Consider the following 18,676-nt stretch of genomic DNA (forward strand, 5'->3'; position numbering starts at 1 on the left):
TTACTTGTATACCAATTTTATTTTTTTAATTTAAGCCTGGCAAAACAGTTTCCAGTCTTATTTTGGGCCATTTTATGACCTTGCCTTAACTTTCTAGAAAAAAAATTCTAGCAGAGTAGCTTTATGCCTGCACTAAAAAAGAAATGCCAGCTAGGTGACAAAAAAAACACCTCAGCAACAACATTTTTTCTCCTCTTTTTCTTTAAGTAGAAGCCTTTTCCTGAAGTCAGCGTTTTACAGCTTGCCAGGTTATGTGTGGTCTCTCTACTTAAACTCCTCTTATCCTAAAATAAACTCAGTCCCTCCTCCACACTGCCACAAAACCACCTGTTTATTCCAGCAACCGACATACCCAGCATGTTAACTGCACCCCCCGAAAAAAAAAATTCCCTGCAGTTTTTATCTGTGACTTCTGGGACAAGCCTGTTCAGCAGTGACTAACGCGACTCGCATACTAATGAGTCGCTTACCTATACAGAAGAAAGTTTACCCAGAGCTTCACACAACTCTGCCTTTCGCCCCTACAATCTCTTTTTCACCTTGCAGCCCCCGAACCAAACCCAGACGACACTCTCCCTCCTTCCTACACTCCTATTCTACCTGGGCAACCTTCCATCTCCCAACCCCCGGACTTTTCAAGCCTAGCCAGGGTGCCGCAAACCAAAGTGTTTCCCGTGGCAACAAGGTTCCGAAGGAACGTCTCTAGGTGTAGGAAGGTGATGTCGCAAAAGGGTGTCGTAAACCAGGTGCGGGGAGCAGGGAGGGCGGGGGAGGAGGAGGTGACTCGAGCATTTAGACACCAGCGAGAGGATCATGGCGGATGGCCCCAGGTGTAAGCGCAGAAAACAGGCGAATCCGCGGAGGAATAACGGTGAGGGGAAGTGCTTGGGTCTGGCGGCGGCCGGCGGGACGGGGGCTGTCAGTTGACTATGGGCTGAGAGCGGGGGCCCGTGTGGGGCACTGGGGCTGAGGGAAAGTGTGGGGAAAGTAGAAAGTAAATTTTTTTTTTCTCTCTCCCTAGCTCTCTCGCTCAGCCTGTGCGTGTGCGAGGCTGCTGCACCGTTACATTACCTGGCTCCTCCGCCTAGCGGTTCACTGCTCCCTGGACCGTTAGACGCATCTCATTACATGCTCATTTATGGACACGCTCTGTGGCTCGCAGCCTCTGTGTATGAAGGGGAGGGGAGCTGTCCCCCCTTTTTAAAATTTTTTATTTTTTTTTGCTTTTCTGCCGTTTATGTGCCTTGGGTCCCTTATTTTTTTTTTTTTTTTTGATAGTTTAAAAATTTTTTTTTCTCTTCGTCTTTGCACGGAGCTATCCAACACCCCCCCCCCCCCCGCGCAACTTATTACCTGTAGCAGTAAAAAGTATGTGTGTGTGTCTTGTCCGTTCCTTTATTGACTGTTTTTCCTTTCTTGGATCGCTTCCTGTCAAAAACAAATTTCGCAGTGGGCTAAGTTTTGAAGTTCTGATTTCTCGGGTTATTATTATTTTTGTTTGAGTTTCGTTTTCTGATCGGACTTTTATTTTCAGAAGGGTTGGGGGGGGGTGGATAAGTTAATACCTGGGTGTCAAAGGTGGCAGGAATTTCTTCTTCCTCTCCTTTCGTTTTTCTTTGGCTTTTGGCCAGGCTGGGTGGGGTGAGGTTGAAGGGGGGGGGGGAGAGAGGAGGAAGGAGACATACTGGACTGGCTCTGCAGTGTTTATTGATTTATTTATTTTTTTTTCTCTCTCTCTGATTTTTTTGGGGTGGGAAATAAACGGAATTTATGGGAAGGTAAATATCTGGTGATAGGCTACTTTTTGGCCTTCTTTTTTTTCTCCTTCATATTTCAATCGTTGCCCATTGATGCCTCCTGGTGTGTGTAACTCGCACCCATATCTATGCACGTAGGATTATTTCTATATGTATTTTATATGAGGTCCGTGCTGTGCAGACGTGTCTTTATTTTTAGCCTTTCTATTGTTGGCAGGATGGCTCCTATGTGGAGGAGGCTGAGGAAAGGCGTGAATTGGTAAAGTTCCCCCCCTCTTTTTTTTTTTTTTTTCGTTGCCCTTTCCTTTCTTTTGGAGGTACCTGTTTGTCTAATAAATGGGTGGTAACGAATTGGAGAAGGGGGCCCCCTCTGCTGTCTGAACTGCTGCAGTCTATATAAGGAATACATTTACATTTCACTTACTTAGGGGGCTTTTTTCTTTTTTTTTTTCTCTCTCTCTTCTGTCTCTCTACTCGCCCCCTCCTGTACGTGTGTAATTTTGAAAGCGAGTTTCAAGATTTATCACAGGCTTTCGAATGTGGGTTGTTGTTTTTTTTTTTCTTTCGTTTCTAATGGACCGTACTAAAAAGAAAACTAAAATAAAAACACTTAAAGAAAATAGATCTCGTGGGTTGGTATTCTTTCCTGCAGTCCTTTTTTCTTGCTTTATATACTGTATATGTAATATGCTATGGGAAACGGAGGCTTTGAAACCTTCCCTGATAATTTGTTTTGGTTTTTATTTGGTGTGTGTGTGGGATTTCCTGTCTAGGGTCAACTAGGATGGTTTTGAGCTGTCTGTTTCCAAGAGATTTTCTCCATTTGTGAACGCTTAGGTTGAAGCAGACTGATTTGAATCTCTAATGAAACCTTTTAGGTTTATTAAAGCGTTTCTCACTGCAAGAGAGTCGAGTTGATTTCACTTGATATCAATAAAATCGACAAGCATAAGTTTAAATATTTTTACATCAACCAGCCCTGTTTATGCTAGCTTTATATCATTTTCTTAGTGTAGTACATTGTTTAGCTAATGTGACCTTAAAGGTGAGTTAAAAATGGGTCTTATTTCTATTTCGTTTACTTGATTTAAAATGTTCATCAGAGCAAGGGGCTTTTCTTGTTGCTGACGACATGTGTGTGACATGTGAGCGAGCCACCCAGTGTCTGCAGGAGCTGTAAACATGTTTACCTGAACAGGAAAGAAAATGGATTTTGGCTTAAATCTTGCAATATGAATATAATCTTGCGTATATCATCAACTAATTTGAGAACAAAGATTTGAAAAAGTGTCGTTTGAAATCAACAGGGGGAAAAAAGCATCTTAATCGCTGCAGCAAATGGCAACGTGTGCAGGTAGAAAAAATGGTGTTTAGTTTTCCTGTATGCATGTCGGCCGCCTCCTGTCTGCAGCCTTCATTCTCATGGGAGAGATTTATTTACCACGCTTGCTGTCGGTGTTTTTCCTTTGTTTAATATTAGGAAACAGATTTCAGGCTGTTTAGCACAAAACGTTGTGTGTGATGCATGAGGCAGACTAAAAGGACGTGCATAGGATCGCATCATCACAGGTATTTTTTTTCTGTCACCTTAGGATCTCATGATTTCTTTTTTTGGTTCTCCAAATACTTTCGTTATTAACAAACCTGAAATTCTGATCATACCTTTGTACCATTATAACAAAATATACTGCACATAATCCATAAAGGGATAGTGTCATATTGGCTATGGTAGTTTGTGTATTTAACGGGAAGATTTGCAGTGCTAAGAAATAGTTAAAAACATTGATGTTGCTAAAACATTGGAGAGCTTTGCTGTTTTAAATGAGAAGCCTTCAGGCCCATGTTTAAATTTAATGTATATGGATGTTTGAGTGCTAGGGAAGCTCACTATCTTCATGATGCTTAAGCAATTGTAAGACATTTTAAAGTATTTCTTCTTCCGGAACTCCTTTCTCTAGGATGGGGGAGGGGCAGCAAGTAATGCAAGTTGACAAGCTCCTAAGCCAGCTGAGCAGTCTTTGGGTACTACACTGAACCTGTGTAATGAGCTTTATGGTAATGTTACTCCTGTATAATGGAATTGCATTAGGAATACTGCTTTATTTACCACAATATGATCATAGTGCTTTTCCACACACAAGTATTGTGTATTTCTTACCACCAAAACTGCATCAATAACTTCTGACTGGTATTTTGTTTCATTAATTATAGATTTTAAAAAACTCTGATCATCAGTTTATTAAAAAAGATAGCTAATAAGGTTTGCTTGCAAAGAATATATACACCTCCATAGACTAATACTGTGCTCTTGGAGTCTTACTGTGTGGGATACCAACAACCTCTTGTTTGATATGATGATGGAAGTATGAAATAATTGGATTAGGAGATGAGTGCTTTTATCTATTTAATCAATATACATAGCCTTGTTTCAATTTTTTCAGTGTAGAGAATTATTCATTTGGCTTCAAATAAGTGTAATACACATTTCAGCTTTCCTAAATATAGCTAATATTTGCACCTATCATAAAAAGGCTATGGGGGAGTTGTGGTGTGGTTTTATTATTATTATTTTTAATGAGTAGCATAGCTAATACTTTGCAGCCATTCCCTTGGTTTTGATGATGCAAGATAACTCCAACCTGGATTTAATCCAAAATGATTAAGTGCATATTTTTATGCAGATATTCTTTTGGTCTCACCCTTAACACAGATGTTTTTATAATCCAGAGTTCTATAGAATTATAGAGTTAGCTGTGTGTATCAAGGTAACAACTGCCAGGATGTCAAATGTTGGTCAGGCTTTGAATATTGCATTTAGACATAGGGGTTCACTCCAGTGCTATTTAAAAACTTGTTAGGGATTTGAATATGGCCCAAGCAAACAGTTTAGTAACATAGTGAATGATGGCAGATGGACCTGCATGGTCTATCCAGTTCCTTGTGTATAAGGTATATCACTTGATTGTAGAGCTATGCTTGTCCCTTGCAGAAACAGATCCAAATGGCTATTGGGGTCATCAGTGTAGTTAATATAATTTGTAAATCCAGGATTCTTTTACAGGGCTCTTAATTGTTTTTAAGGAACATTTTATCAAATAAAATGTTAACACAATCCTTGCATATACCTTTTTTTTTTTTTTTTTCTTGCTAGGCTACCAGCATAGCATAGTATATATAGATGGAAGAAATGAACCTTGGATGTTTCTACTAACCATCACTTCATGTGGCTTGCTCAAGATCATATTCTTTCTCTATGATTGAACTTAATTGTGAGCTGTTTAAGATAGCAGTGTAACCATGTGAGTCATTCTGTACAGTACTCTTCTTTGGATTCTTGATATATTACCTTTCTGTGGTTTTGTATTTATTTGTATTTATTAACTTCCTTTATGAAGAGAATGACTGACTTTCACATGGTTACACTGCTGTCTTAAAGAGCTCACAAGTTTGATCAACCAAAGTGGTTTACATATTATATACAGGTACTTTTCACAAAGCTGTATACAATGATGCAAATGATTATTATTGGGAGTTAGATTTAAAAGAGAGGATTCTGTAAGCCTTAGATAAGTCTGTATATGACTCTGAATATGACCTTGGAGTTTTTTCTTCTGTTATGATGGGTTGAGTCAGGAACAGCAAACTAATAAAAAGATGGTTTTTGGAATCGGTCACACGTTTTTAAGACAATAAGCTACATACATCTAGTTATTATGTCCCCTCTCCCCTTCCCCTAGTTTTAGAATGCATTCCCCTTTAATTTTTATTTTTTGTAGAGCTTGGGGAAGATTGGGGGGGGGTCGTTGTGGGGTGTTTTGTTTGTTTTTTTTTTTAAATCCTGGCTTACATATAATTCACTTTGATACTTTGAGGAATAATAAACTAGTATGGATATTTTATATATCTTGCATAACCAAGTTGCAAGTGATACTTAAGGATGCCAAACCTCTGCAAGTGATACTTAAGGATACCTAACCTCTGTTCAGATGAAATGTTTGTAGCTTCAGATGTTCCTCCTGGCTATGGGATAATACTCTCCCTTAATCCCAGTAAGTCAGATGCTTTTATTCACCAGCACTGATCTAAGAGCTAGCCATCCCTATACTCCTTGAAAATTTTCCCATCCACATGGTAAATACAGTTAAGGTCCTTGTAATCATTCTTGATGATAAACTCGGTTTACACCAACAAATTTCCTTGATACCTCAGTGCTGTTTTCATAAACTATAGGCTAGATTCACTAACCCCCGAATCCATGTCCGATCCGTTCCTGATTGCATGCAGGCCAAAGAATTCACAAAAGGCCTGCATGTAAATGGGAATGATTATTGACATGCCCCCCACCCAAGGCACGGATTGCTAGAGAACGGTCCTTGAGCATACGCAGACCCTGAGAAGCAGCCTCCTGTCATTGCGCCCCAGATCCCTCAGCCAATCAGGCCTTAGGCCCCTCCCCATGTATCACAGGATGCACCAGGGCATGGCCTAAGGCCGCAGTTGGTGTCAGAGGAGGCCCGGAGCAGGAGGGACTTAGCACCCCTCCTTTGCCTGCTCTGGTAGAGGAGGTTACTTTTAAGTATAACATTAGACCTTATGCAGAATTGTCATTGCTAAGTAGTTTACCAAGTCATACTTAGTAATGTGCTGATTGATCTGGTAATTGGTTGCAATTCTGCTAAGGGCCCTGGTGCTGCTTTTCTACTACATACCTGGGTATTGTGATTATCATCTCTTTTATAGAACAGGTAGAAGGTGAAGCAGCTTAACATACTTTCCAGTGCAATAGGGGAGACATTCTAGACAAGTGGGTAGTATCCCAGTGACTGAGTGCCATATGCAGAAGGAATCCAATCTGGATTTTCTCTGTGAGTCTGTTCTACTTCAGTGTGCTCTCTAGCTCCACCTACAGTTAGTACCCAAGCATCGAGAGCCACCTTACAAACGTTAAGTAGACACTCATGGCATAGAAGACCATAGACAAATGTTCTGCTCAAAAATTAACATGAAAACTACTGGAAATAGGTAACAAATGTATCAAAGTAGCTTAGAAATCACCCCCCCTACATAAAACAGTGACATATATAAGTACAGAGTCTTCCCAGCCCAAGGGCTGACTAATATCCAAGAATCAACTTGGAAAAGCATAAAACGGACAGTAGGCAGGCATAGAAAGGACAGGGCGGGAGTCTAGAATGTCTCCCCTATCTGCTGGAAAGAGCTTACTAGGATAAGTACATAATCTTTTAAATTCATGCAGTATTAACTTCATACTGTATATCATTTTATGGTAATGCTGTTTATGGAGGTATTTTTAACTTCTGATTTAAAACAATTACAAACTTACAGAACTTATGTGATGTGATTGTATGTGGTGACCTTAAGGTGGCCAAACAGGTTGAAAAGGTGACGGTGAAAGCTAGAAGGATGCTAGGTTGAATAGGGAGAGATATGGCCAGTAGGAAAAAGGAGGTATTGATGCTCCTGTACAAGACTTTGGTGAGACCTCATGTATAATATTGTGTACAATTCTGGAGGCCGCACCTTCAAAAAGATATAAAAAAGATAGTTGGTTCAGAGGAAGGCTACTAAAATGGTATATGGCCTTCATCATAAGGCGTATGGGAACAGACTTAAAGATCTCGATTTGTATACGTTGGAGGAAAGGCAGGAGAGGGGAGATATGATATAGACGTTTAAATACCTATGTAATATAAATGCGCATGAGTTCAGTCTCTTTCATTTGAAAGGAAATGCAATGAGAGGGCATAGGATGAAGTTAAGATGTGATAGGCTCCAGAGTAATCTAAGCAAATACTTTTTTACAGAAAGAGTGGTAGATGCATGGCACAGTTCTCCCAGAAGAGGTGGTGGAGAGAGAGACTGTGTCTGGGCCTGGGATAGGCCCATGGGATCTCTCGGAGAGAGAAAGAAATAATGTTTACAGCAGATGGACAAACTAGATGGGCCATTTGGCTTTTATCTGCCATCATGTTTCTATGTTAGGTAAGGTCTAGAGATACCATACCATACTGATTCTTGTATCCTACAAGTGTCAACTAGGAATCATTTTGGTTTTTGATACCATATAAGATTAAATTTAAGCTATTGATACTTGCCCATAGAACCTACCATAATACTCAGATCACAGAATGGGTGGGAATTCTGAAGCCCATTGGGAGATGCGAGTGCATTTATTTATTTGTCTACTGCCCTTCCTGTGGAATAGGCTATTGTTATCTGGGCTAAATTATTTTTGTTTCAGAGCTTGTTAAAGACTTGTGGGGTGGTGAAGAACATAAGAATTGCCGCTGCTGGGTCAGACCAGTGGTCCATCGTGCCCAGCAGTCCGCTCTCGCACCGGCCCCTAGGTCAAAGACCAGTGCCCTAACTGAGACCAGTCCTACCTGCATACGTTCCGGTTCAGCAGGAACTTGTCTAACTTTGTCTTGAAGTTAGATAAGTTCCTGCTGAACTGGAACATATGCAGGTAGGTCTGGTCTCAATTACGGCACTGATCTTTGACCTGGGGGCCGCTGCGAGAGCTTCGGGACTCGAGGGGGAAGGGCTTGCTAATGATGTGCCTGTAAGAATGTTGAGCAAGAAAACAATATTTAAAAATCTGGCGACTTGTTTAATTGACATTTAATTTTTTTGTACTTAAACAAATCATGGCGGTTCAAAGTAAATAAATTACTATGATGCTAACCTTTTATGGGATCAACAAGCTATCGGTCCATAGAAAACAATGTTGGTAAACGTAGCTTGCTGATAAGTTTATGCAAGCCTACTGGTCAGAAGCCAAAATAGCTTATGTTGAGATTTTGTAGTGCTCTCAACCATTATGGAATTTGTTGGTAAGGCATGGTGGGGAATGGGAGTTTGGGATATTGTTTAAACATGTGTTCAAGAGAGCAAGGAAAACATGAGGAAGCAGACAAAGGTAAGAGAAAAAGCAGTGAAGCCGTTGAATGGGTCAGGCTGTTCTGCAGGAATGTGTACTTGAGTGGACAGGGATAACCGAGTAGACTGGTTAGCCCCTACTTTTTAAATAAAAATAAATAAATAAATAAAACTATATAAATAGTCTATGGAATTAAGATTTGACCAGCAATTGATAATATTTGAGCTCAGAGTTGAGTAATCTAAGGGCAGGCAAATCTGAGTAGAGATGACACAGGGACAGAATTGTCTCCGTCCCCATGGATGACCATTGGAAACCATCTTCTTCAGTGTATATCTCAACCTCAGTCCTTCTATACTAGCATTCTTCAATGCAAGGCTTGAGAGTCGGTGGCTTTGCCCATTCATACTCTGATTCTTTCCTTAAAGAAGAAATGAGGATGGTTTCTCGCATTTAGCTGCAGCGATGGAGACAAATTCTGTCCCCATGCCATTCTTCCATAGAAGAACTATATTTTGGAATGTGTTCTTGAGCCCATATATTAGCTACTTCTATGATCTCGGCTGCATTTCATACAAGAATCCATTGTATGTTTCCTTAGGATTGTCCGGAAAAACCTAAAGTTGAAAACTGCAAATTAAAGTTTTTCCAATGAATTTGTGCTTGATCAGAAAACTTTAATTTAATTTAAATCTTTTTATATTAACAAAACAAACATTTCCAAAAATCATACAAAAAAAGGTTTGTATTGTATTCCAGTAACATGGACTCAGCTATAACTCCCCCCCCCACCGCGAACAATATCAGAAAATTAAAAAAATATATATATTAGCCCAGGGGTGCCCACACTTTATGGGCTTGCGAGCTACTTTTATAATGATTAAGTCAAAATGATCTACCAACAATAAAATTTAAAAAAAACACAAAGCACACTGAAAGGAAGAGAAAATGTTAATTATTCATATTCTGGGTTTTTTTTAAAGAGGTCACAGCAGATGATTCTATGCAATGTCACCTCAGTAACAAAATACAAAAATAGATAAATACACCCCCTCCCTTTTTACTAAACCACAATAGTAGGTTTTAGCACAGGGAGTTACACTGAATGCCTCGCGCTGCTCTCAATGCTCATAGGCTCCCTGCGCAAAAAAACGCTATTGCGGTTTAGTAAAAGGGAGCCATAATGCAAAATATAGACAGCAGATATAAATTCTCAAAACAAACACATTTTGATCACTAAATTGAAAATAATCATTTTTCCTACCTTTGCTGTTTGGTGATTTCATGAGTCTCTGGTTGCACTTTCTTCTTCTGACTGTGCATCCAATCTTTCTTCCTTTCTTTCAGCCTCCTGTATGTTTCCTCTCCTCCAGACCTCATTCTCTCCCCCAACTTTTTCTTTCTGTCTCCCTGTTCCCCCTTCTTTCTGCCTCCCTGTCTGCCCCCTTTCTTTCTTTTTCCGTGCCCTACCCCAAGCCACTCGGTTTGCTGCCACCGCCATTGGGGAACAGCCCCCAAGCCACCGCTGTCCCAAGCTTTCCCTGCAGAAGCGTCGCGCTGACCAGCATTCCGCTCCCTGATGTCAATTCTGACGTAGGAGAGGAAGTTCCGGGCCAACAAGGCATTTCTCCTCATTCCATCCAGCCTGAGCCCCATCTCTCCTTGATCCATCATTTCCCTTCTGTGTCTGTCAGAATTACCATTCCACCTATTTTCCAGCATCACCCTTCTTTGTGTCCATCTCACCTATATCCCTATCTCACCACTTTTTCAGAATCTTCATTTGTCTCTGTCCTTGTCTTTACCCCATGCTCACCATTTGCCCTTTCAATGTCTTTATCTCCCCCCCCCACTTTTTCAGCATTACTTCTATGTCTCTATTTCACCTCCTCTTCATGTCCCCTCTGTATCTCTATCCTTATTCAGTAGGTCCTGCTTACCCTTTCTCTTCTTTGTGTCACTATCTCCATTTTCAGCTTTCCCCCCTTTTCCTTTGTTACTGCACCCTGTAGCCAGAATCTTTCCACCCTCCCTCCACTCAGGCCCAGCCCAGTATGAAATATTTCCTTTTGTTTCCCTCCCCTCTCTCTTTCTCTCTCTCTCTTCTGTTCCCTCACCCACGAGTCCTGCATCTGGCCCTCTCCCTTCTACCTGCACCTGGCAACACCCCCCTGCTCCGCAGCTCTCTTCAGCAACTCGTCAGCAGTGGTGATCAAGACAAGCTGCCGACATCGAGGCCTTCCCTCTACAAGTCCCGCTTTGTGTAAAAAGGAAGTTGAAACAAGCGGGACTCGCAGAGGGTAGGCCCCGACGTCAGAAGCTTGTGTCGATCGCTGCTGCTGAGTTGCCGAAGAGAGCCGCGGAGCAGGGGTTGTGTGGCCGGAAGCAGGTAGAAAGGAGAGGGAGATAGGAAGGCTGTAGAAGCTCTGGAGCATGATACCGACCCCGGCCAGGATGATTTCTTTTTCAGGCTGCTGCTGCCGCTGCCACGCTCTCCCCCCCCCCCCCGAAATGACAAAAACAGCCTAATGCCCGGCGTCGGCGTCTTTCACGTCGGGGAGAGGAAGGCTGATAGGCCCAGTAGATCGGGACGGCAACACGAGTCTATCACGGAGCCCGGGATGGGCTCTGCGATCGACTCACGATGCCTTCATGACCTACTAGTCGATCGCGATCAACGTGTTGGGCACCCCTGTATTAGCCCATCTTGGGGTCCCCCAAAGCCACAGATTACATAAAACTCTGTTTTTCTTAAAATTTGCTATTCCTTAGCAACAGCAGCAGATGAATCCAGAGACCAATGGGATAGCACACATCTACCAGCAGGCGGAGATAGAGAAACTGATTAACAGGTGGTCCTATTGGCTGGCACTCCTCCTGTATCTTCAGTATGCTCTATCTCCCAGCAGGTGATGGTAACTATTTAACTAGCTCCTAAATTCTGGCTGTGACTGGAAAATTTTCTCCTGTTGAGGTTTCTCTTCAGTGAGATGGCAATTTTATTCTCCTGTTTAGGTTTCTCTTCAGTGAGACAGGGGTGTCTGGCTGAACGGTGCCGGCTTCAGGGGTTACACCTGGGCCCCCCCAGATCCCTGCCTCACCCTCCCTCTGTTGTTAGAGGGTCTGACTGGGTCTTGATTTTTTTTTTCTTCTTTCCCTTCTCTGTTTAAAAAAAAAAAAAAGGAGACCACAGTTGCTACATTCTGCCCTGTTAGTGCTGTACAACCAGCTCTTACTGGCTTCAACCGGCCCTAACAACAAGCTTGTGAGCATGTATGTGTGGGTTGTTTGTTTTTTTTTTACTGTTTGAACTTCAGGTTCTGTTTGGGAGTTCTGTGGGTTTGGTCAACGTACGTTTAAGGAATGGATATTTTATTGAGGCTAAGTTTTATGACTAGAAATCCGTTGAGGGAGCCGGGACTTTCCCGCCCTTTGCATGCACGCGCTTGATTTCCTTGTTGGTTACTGCGCTGCAGTAGCGGTGCGATTTCATGCTCGCACTTGTTCTCCTCGTTGGGTTTCAGTGCAGCAGTTGTAGTCCTGTTTATTCCGAGGCTCTCTTTCGTTGGTGTTTGTCGCGGCCATGTGCATCTGATTGTGCAGGTGCCGGTTTATAGCAGCGCGCATGATATGGGACATGTTTTTTCTGGCGCTGTGGGAAGCACCGCACCGTTCTTCTAGTTATTCCCAGAGTCTGATTTTCTTTCTATGCAGGCCGCAGCAGGGAAAATTTTGCGGGGCTTGAATCCAACTATTTTTCTAGGAGCGTTGATGCAGCGGCCATGTGTTGGCAAGAATCAGACGTGCGCTTGGCTCTCTGGCGATGGCGGGAGAGCTGCAGCGTTCCGGTAGTTTATTTCTAGCTGACTTTGGTCAGGGTATGCTGCGGCTTCTCTCCTTTCCGGTTCAGACAAGTTGTACGCGTTTCACCAGCTTTGGGACAAGCTTGGGCAGATTTATATGTCTATGTCTGTGTTCCTGCTGTATTCACTTGAAGGAAGCTGCTAGTTTAATCGGACTCTGGATTTAGCACTCAAGGGGATTACCAGAGAGACTCTGACCTGTGCTAGGTTACCCAGTCTCGGTTTGTCTCCAGACTAGGTTGACATACGGCAAATCACGGCATAGTGAGATCAGCAGTAAGATAGTGCCCTGTATTTCACACAGGTATCTCATTGTATCTCTTGGGATCCCTGCAGATTGAGCCTTTGTTTGTTGGTAACTTTCCTTCTTATTTGGGCCTCTGTGCTGCGCTGCATGTGTCTAGTAGAGGCATAGGATAAATATGCCTAAAGGTAATACTAACAGTTTCCAAGTTCAGGCTGTCTGTATGGGCATAATGACACTTCGCATCTTCCTGTGGCCAGGACTCTCTTTCTCTATTTCTGAGAGGGCCTGGACTTCAGATTTCCATGCTTATCACGCTGGTTTCTCCTGTCACCATTTTCTCATGGCACATGCTAGACGGACCCCCCCCCCCCCAGACCAGACAGGAAGGAACGTAGGGAGAGAGGAGACATGATATTACCGGCCGTATCGAGATGGAAGAAGAGATTCTCTTTCTCAAAGGACCCTCAGCCACAAGAGGGCATCTGCTCAAACTCAGGGGCGGGAAATTTCATGGCGACACCAGGAAATATTTCTTCACCGAGAGAGTGGTTGATCCTTGGAACGAGCTCCCAGTGCAGGTGATCGAGGCAAACAGCGTGCAAGAATTTAAGAGCAAATGGGATGCCCATGTGGGATCCCTTAGAGGGTTAAGCCAAGGGAACCTGCCACCAGGAGTGGGATCCCTAGGACAGTAGACTTGGGGGTGGGTCAGTAGAGTGGGCAGACCTGATGGGCTATGGCCCTTATCTGCCGTCATCTTCTAAGTTTCTATGTTTACAGCTCTTTCTAACCAGGAGCCAGTTACTTATTCTATCAAACCCACGGAAGAGTACGCGCTATGTGGCTGTTAGCCTCATCCCTGAAGCTCTCATTAGCGATGTGAGCTTTGTCTGATACTTGTTAAGATGCTGTTGTTTTCCACGGGGCGGTAGATGCAGCATCTTGATTGCGTCTAGTACGTATTCACTTTAAATACATACGTATTTCGCTCACATTGCATGAAGTTAGCACTGTTTTCATGGTTCCAGTATACTCCTCTTTACATTGCGAAACTTGATTTTTTTTCTAGGAGAATTTCTTTCTTTTTACAGATCCTACAGTTCTCATCCTGCCGTTCCCTGACCTTCTGCACTTCATTCTGAGGGGATCTTGACTTCTTCCAATGACTCTTCAGGCTTTCTCATGAGGGAGAATATGCTATAATGTCAGGTCAGGGAGCTGTGAACATTTTTCAGGATGCTTGCAACTTTGCATCCTCCTCAGGTTTCCGGTTCGTTCTTGGAGTCTCTGTTTTGTGTTTCCCTTTTAAGTGTTTTTGGTCTATAGGGCAGTTCTTCAGGAACTAAGGGACGTTGTTCCACTTACTGCATGGTGCCCAAAATGGGGGCATTGGGCAGGCTGGATCCCATTCTGCTGAATTAGTTTCTCAGGGTTACACATTTCTGCAGAAAAACTGGGAGAATATTTACATTTTCACTATGGACTCCGAATTGGCACTAGGTTTGCTTGCCTCTCTTGGAGCAGCACTTTGAGTTTTGGCACATGCCATTTCGCCTACCCAAGGCTTCATGAACTTTTTAGAAAATGTGGGCAGTTGTACCATTTTGGCACTACTAGGCGATTCACCTACTTTCTTCTTGACTGACTACTTGATTCGGATGTCTTCCAGTTGGGCCGTTTGACTGACACGAAAAGGGTGGTTTCTTTTCCTCGGTTCTGTGGACGTGAATCTTTGAATTTGCACAGCTCTCTTTTCTCCTGTATTATTTATAGGTATATCGGGGCGATGTTTTATTCATATAGGAGAGAAATGTGTTTCTTCCCAGAGACTAGGGCGATAGGTCACAGTCTCAGGTTTGCATTCTTCTTCGGTCACCATGACCAAGAGTATGGGATTCTTTACAGGTTCTAGGATCCATGTTGCTGACTCCACTGGGAACTTTGGCTTACTTTCCCATTATAACGCTACAGCAATCGCTTTTGTTTTGGTGGTTCCCGGTATCTCAGGGCTCCAGTTATTTGGTAGGCTCTTCAAGCATCGCTCTGTATGATTTGGTGGCTCAGTAAAATTTCTCTTTTCAAAGGCATGCCTCGGTCTTTGCTGGACTAGCTCATGGTCACCAAACATCCCGGGCTGTCGGACTCGGTGCCTTCCATCCTCAGCTCCAGGAGTCAGGTCTTAAGAGGTGACTCGGTGCTTGTTTATTCTTCTATTCTGGAGCATGGTCAGGCTACTTTTCTGGAGCTTCAGACCATTCTTCCAGAATGACGCTGAAGGTCTTTCAGTCAGTATTATGATAGAGGTATTTCTCTACAGCCTGGGCAGTAGGTGATGTACTCAGTTGGCGGGTAAAGTTGTGGTTCTACTTTAATGGGTGGACCCTCATCTTCCTCTTCTGTTGGCAGATATTTTTATGGGTCAGGAAAAGAGTTTTTGGATAGACTTTCTCTCCGCGAAATCTGAGCATGGCCCATTTAATGTATGTTACAGTGTGCAGCGCTGTGTACGCTCTAGAAAGTGTACGTTAGTAATAGTAAAATCTTCTACATCCTGGATATTGAGAATTTAGGCTCAGGCGTTCAGCTCTTTTTTATGGAAGTGAGATCTCCTGGAACTAGACCTCATGGCCTCGTCTCGAAATTCTATGCTTCCTAGCTTCTTCGGCGGGCACAGGGAATGGGAGTCAGAGGGGGTAACAGCGTGGCTTCTTTCTCGCCTCTGGTTTCTCTTTTTTCAGTGTTTTCCCCTGGCTGATGATGGCTTGGATTTGCCATCTCAAGCTCGCTTTCAGGGCACAGTATTTGTAGAATCTCTGGATTGGCTGCGCCATCCTTGCTATGCAGATCTGATGAGTCTTTCAACAGCCGGACTGTTGAGTTTCCTGGTATCTCCGTATTTGCTCACCTAGGGTCCGATCAACATGGATATTACTACTTTGGTATTACGACCTAGCTTTTGGAAAGTCATGGCTGACGTGTAAGGGTTATGCGAAGCAGGTTGTTTCTTCTCTTATCTAGGTGATACAGACATCTTCACCTGTGGCTTCTGCTTCCTCTTGGAGGTTTTTCCTTTCTTGGATATTTCTCAACATTTGCACCCTTCCAGAGTTCCTTTTTGGCATAAGTGTATTACCAAGGGCTTAGCGTTCAATTCCCTTCAGCTTCAAGTGCCATTCTTAGCTTGTTACAAGGACTAGGTATATTGCTCTTCGCTTACTTCTCAGCTTCCTAAACGGAGTACGGTATATTCGTACACCTCTTAGAAAGCCCTGTCCAGAGTACAGTTTTAAGGTGGTACTTCTCAGTTTACCCAAGGCTTCCTTTCATCCTTGCCTTTTGAGACTCTAAAGGGCTGTGCTGTTGAACACGGGGTTTCTTGTGGCCATGGCTTCAACTCTGTGGTTTTCTGAGTTGCAGACCTTGTTCGACGGGGATTCCTATTTCTGATTTGGACAGTACCACAATTTCTTTCTAAGGAGGTGTCATCCTTTCTTTTATGCCACGCTCACTTTTCCTTCTTTCTTCCTGGGAGGAGAAATGGGGAAACGTGCTTTTCACTGCATTTTTTTGAAAGGGCGTAGCGTTCTCCTTGAGCTAGGTTTCTATCGACTTTTAGTTGTTTAGTTCACCTTTTTGTATTATTCAAGGGACACCTCAAACTTTTGGCGGCATCCAAAGCCTCCATCGCTCGATGGGTCCAGGAGGACATTCTTTACGCTGGCTTGATAGGGAAGTGGTTGGCGGAAGAACTTTCGCCAGAGTGATGGTTACTTCTTGGACTCGGTCCAGAGGTTTTTTCCTTGGAGGAGTTTTGTCTCGTGGCTACTTGGTCTTCCGAGAGTGCTTTATCTCAGCATTACCAGTTGGATGTGGGGGCGCATGCGGTGGATGCGTTTAGTGCTTTGGTTGTTGCGGAGGCGGCGTTTGCTTCCCACCCAGATTGAGGATTGCTTTGCTACATCCCATTGGTCTCTGGATTCATCTGCTGCTGTTGCTAAGGAAGGAAAAATTATGTTCTTACCTGTTAAATTTTCTTTCTTTCCTGTAGACACAGCAGATGAATCCAGAGCCCCACCCTTTCTGGATATTATCTGTCGGTTTTTTCTTTTGCAACTTTCGAAGTTTGTTATTATTGATGTATTATTGCCTTTTGAGATTTGTTATGGGAAAGAAGATTTTTACATGCTATGCCTATTGATGGTTACGGATGCTTGGGCAAGGAGCTATACTGAAGATACAGGAGGAGTGCTAGCCAGTAGGACCACCTGTTAATCAGTTTCTCTATCTCCGCTTGCTGGTAGATGTGTGCTATCCCATTGATCTCTGCATTCATCTGCTGCGTCTAAAGGAAAGAAAATTAACAGGTAAGAACATAATTTTTCCTTTTTGCTTAGTGGAGCAAATTTCTTGGTATTATAGCTATAACTTTTTTTTTGTTTTCACAGAGCGGTGATTTAAAATGTAGAGTCTTTGTTTTTATTGAAAGAACAAAAAATCAGTACAGAAATAGCACTAGTTTCTCCAATATGCTTATTATAATAAGTGCGGGCAGATTCTTTAGAACCCCATTAATACAGTGTTGCAACCACAAAAGGATAGGAAATCATTATCCCGTTATCAAATAAAAACACTTGAATGCTTAAGGAGTATCTGTTGGAGGGCCTTGGGGGGTTGCCCAAAGCATTTTCTGGTTTACAAGGCCATCTCCTGAATGAAGCTGAAGGGGGGGGGGCAGAGCCCTGAATTGTCTTTATAACCTTTTCTTCTGAGGAAGTGGAGAGGTACTGGATGTACCCCCAGATGGATGCACTTGTCACATCCCCATGCAAGGTAGCTCAGCTCTCCTGGAATTGCACACAGAAGGCGTAGCAGCAGATTCACTTTGCATTTGCTTTTGGGACATCTGGCATGCAAGACTGCCACATAGCCACCATAGATAGCAAGAGCCATCCTGTGTTGACTGTAGCAGCTGTCAGTCCCTGTTTCTCGTCTAGGGTCCAGTACAATCTCCATTGTGGATATTCTGCATGATTTAGTCACTTTCCTCCCATTCAGTTAAGAACATAAGAATTGCTGCTGCTGGGTCAGACCAGTAGTCCATCGTGCCCAGCAGTCTGCTCTCGCGGCGCCCCTTAAGTCATAGACCAGTGCCCTAACTGAGTCTAGCCTTACCTGCGTACGTTCCGGTTTAGCAGGAACTTATCTAACTTTGTCTTAAATCCCTGGAAGGTGTTTTCCCCTATAACAGCCTCCGGAAGAGCGTTCCAGATTTCTACCACTCTCTGGGTGAAGAAGAACTTCCTTACGTTTGTACGGAATCTATCCCCTTTTAACTTTAGAGAGTGCCTTCTCGTTCTCCCTACTACATCTGTGGTGGATTGGTGCAGGCTGTGGCTATGCCACTGGGTCATGAATGTGGCCTTGACTCTTTAGTTGGGTGTCTTAAGGGGTGCCTTCCTGGAGTGAACCTGGAGAAGTTGGTGAAGGATATGGGTGAGACATGCCACCTTCATTTCCCCTGAGCTGTGACAAAGGGGCCCTCAGTGGCCAAAGGCTGCTCCCATGGCCAGTTTCAGCTGGCCTGAGACTTTGCTCCCCAGGTATTAGGTTTAGGTAGGCCATTTAGGTGTGGATTTTTTCATGGGCCTAAAAAAAGCAAGTGAGTGGCCCCTCTAGCAGGCCCAGAGCAGCCTGGCCTGCTCACTGAGGGTGGACCCTTTGGTGGTTCCAGTAAGGGGCAGGTTGGCCCTCTTCACAAGTGGGACTCTTGGGGTGTTGGGTGTTCTTCAGCAAAGGAAGATCTTGCTTGATGAACTTACTGCACTTCTTCAAGGGAGTAAACAAGACTCGGTTGACATTGTATATCTGGATTTTCAGAAGGCGTTCGACAAGGTCCTGCATGAATGAC

At 43.3% G+C, this 18,676-nt stretch overlaps 1 protein-coding gene across 3 annotated transcripts in view; it reads left to right on the forward strand.

Annotated features, from left to right (window-relative positions):
• Positions 1-772: 772 nt before the first annotated feature.
• ZEB1 (zinc finger E-box binding homeobox 1) overlaps positions 773-18,676 on the forward strand; it is a 266,389-nt gene continuing 248,485 nt past the window's right edge. For 2 of the 3 annotated variants that reach the window (XM_033931481.1, XM_033931483.1), the window contains exon 1: positions 773-871. In XM_033931481.1, coding sequence (XP_033787372.1) covers positions 814-871 — 58 coding nt within the window. In that variant the 5' untranslated portion in view covers positions 773-813. Of the gene's footprint in view, positions 872-2,980; positions 3,112-18,676 lie in introns of those variants that run through there. The other variant, XM_033931482.1, reaches the window with a different exon arrangement.

The sequence above is a fragment of the Geotrypetes seraphini genome, chromosome 2 (assembly GCF_902459505.1).
Source record: "Geotrypetes seraphini chromosome 2, aGeoSer1.1, whole genome shotgun sequence".
Lineage (NCBI taxonomy): Eukaryota > Metazoa > Chordata > Amphibia > Gymnophiona > Dermophiidae > Geotrypetes > Geotrypetes seraphini.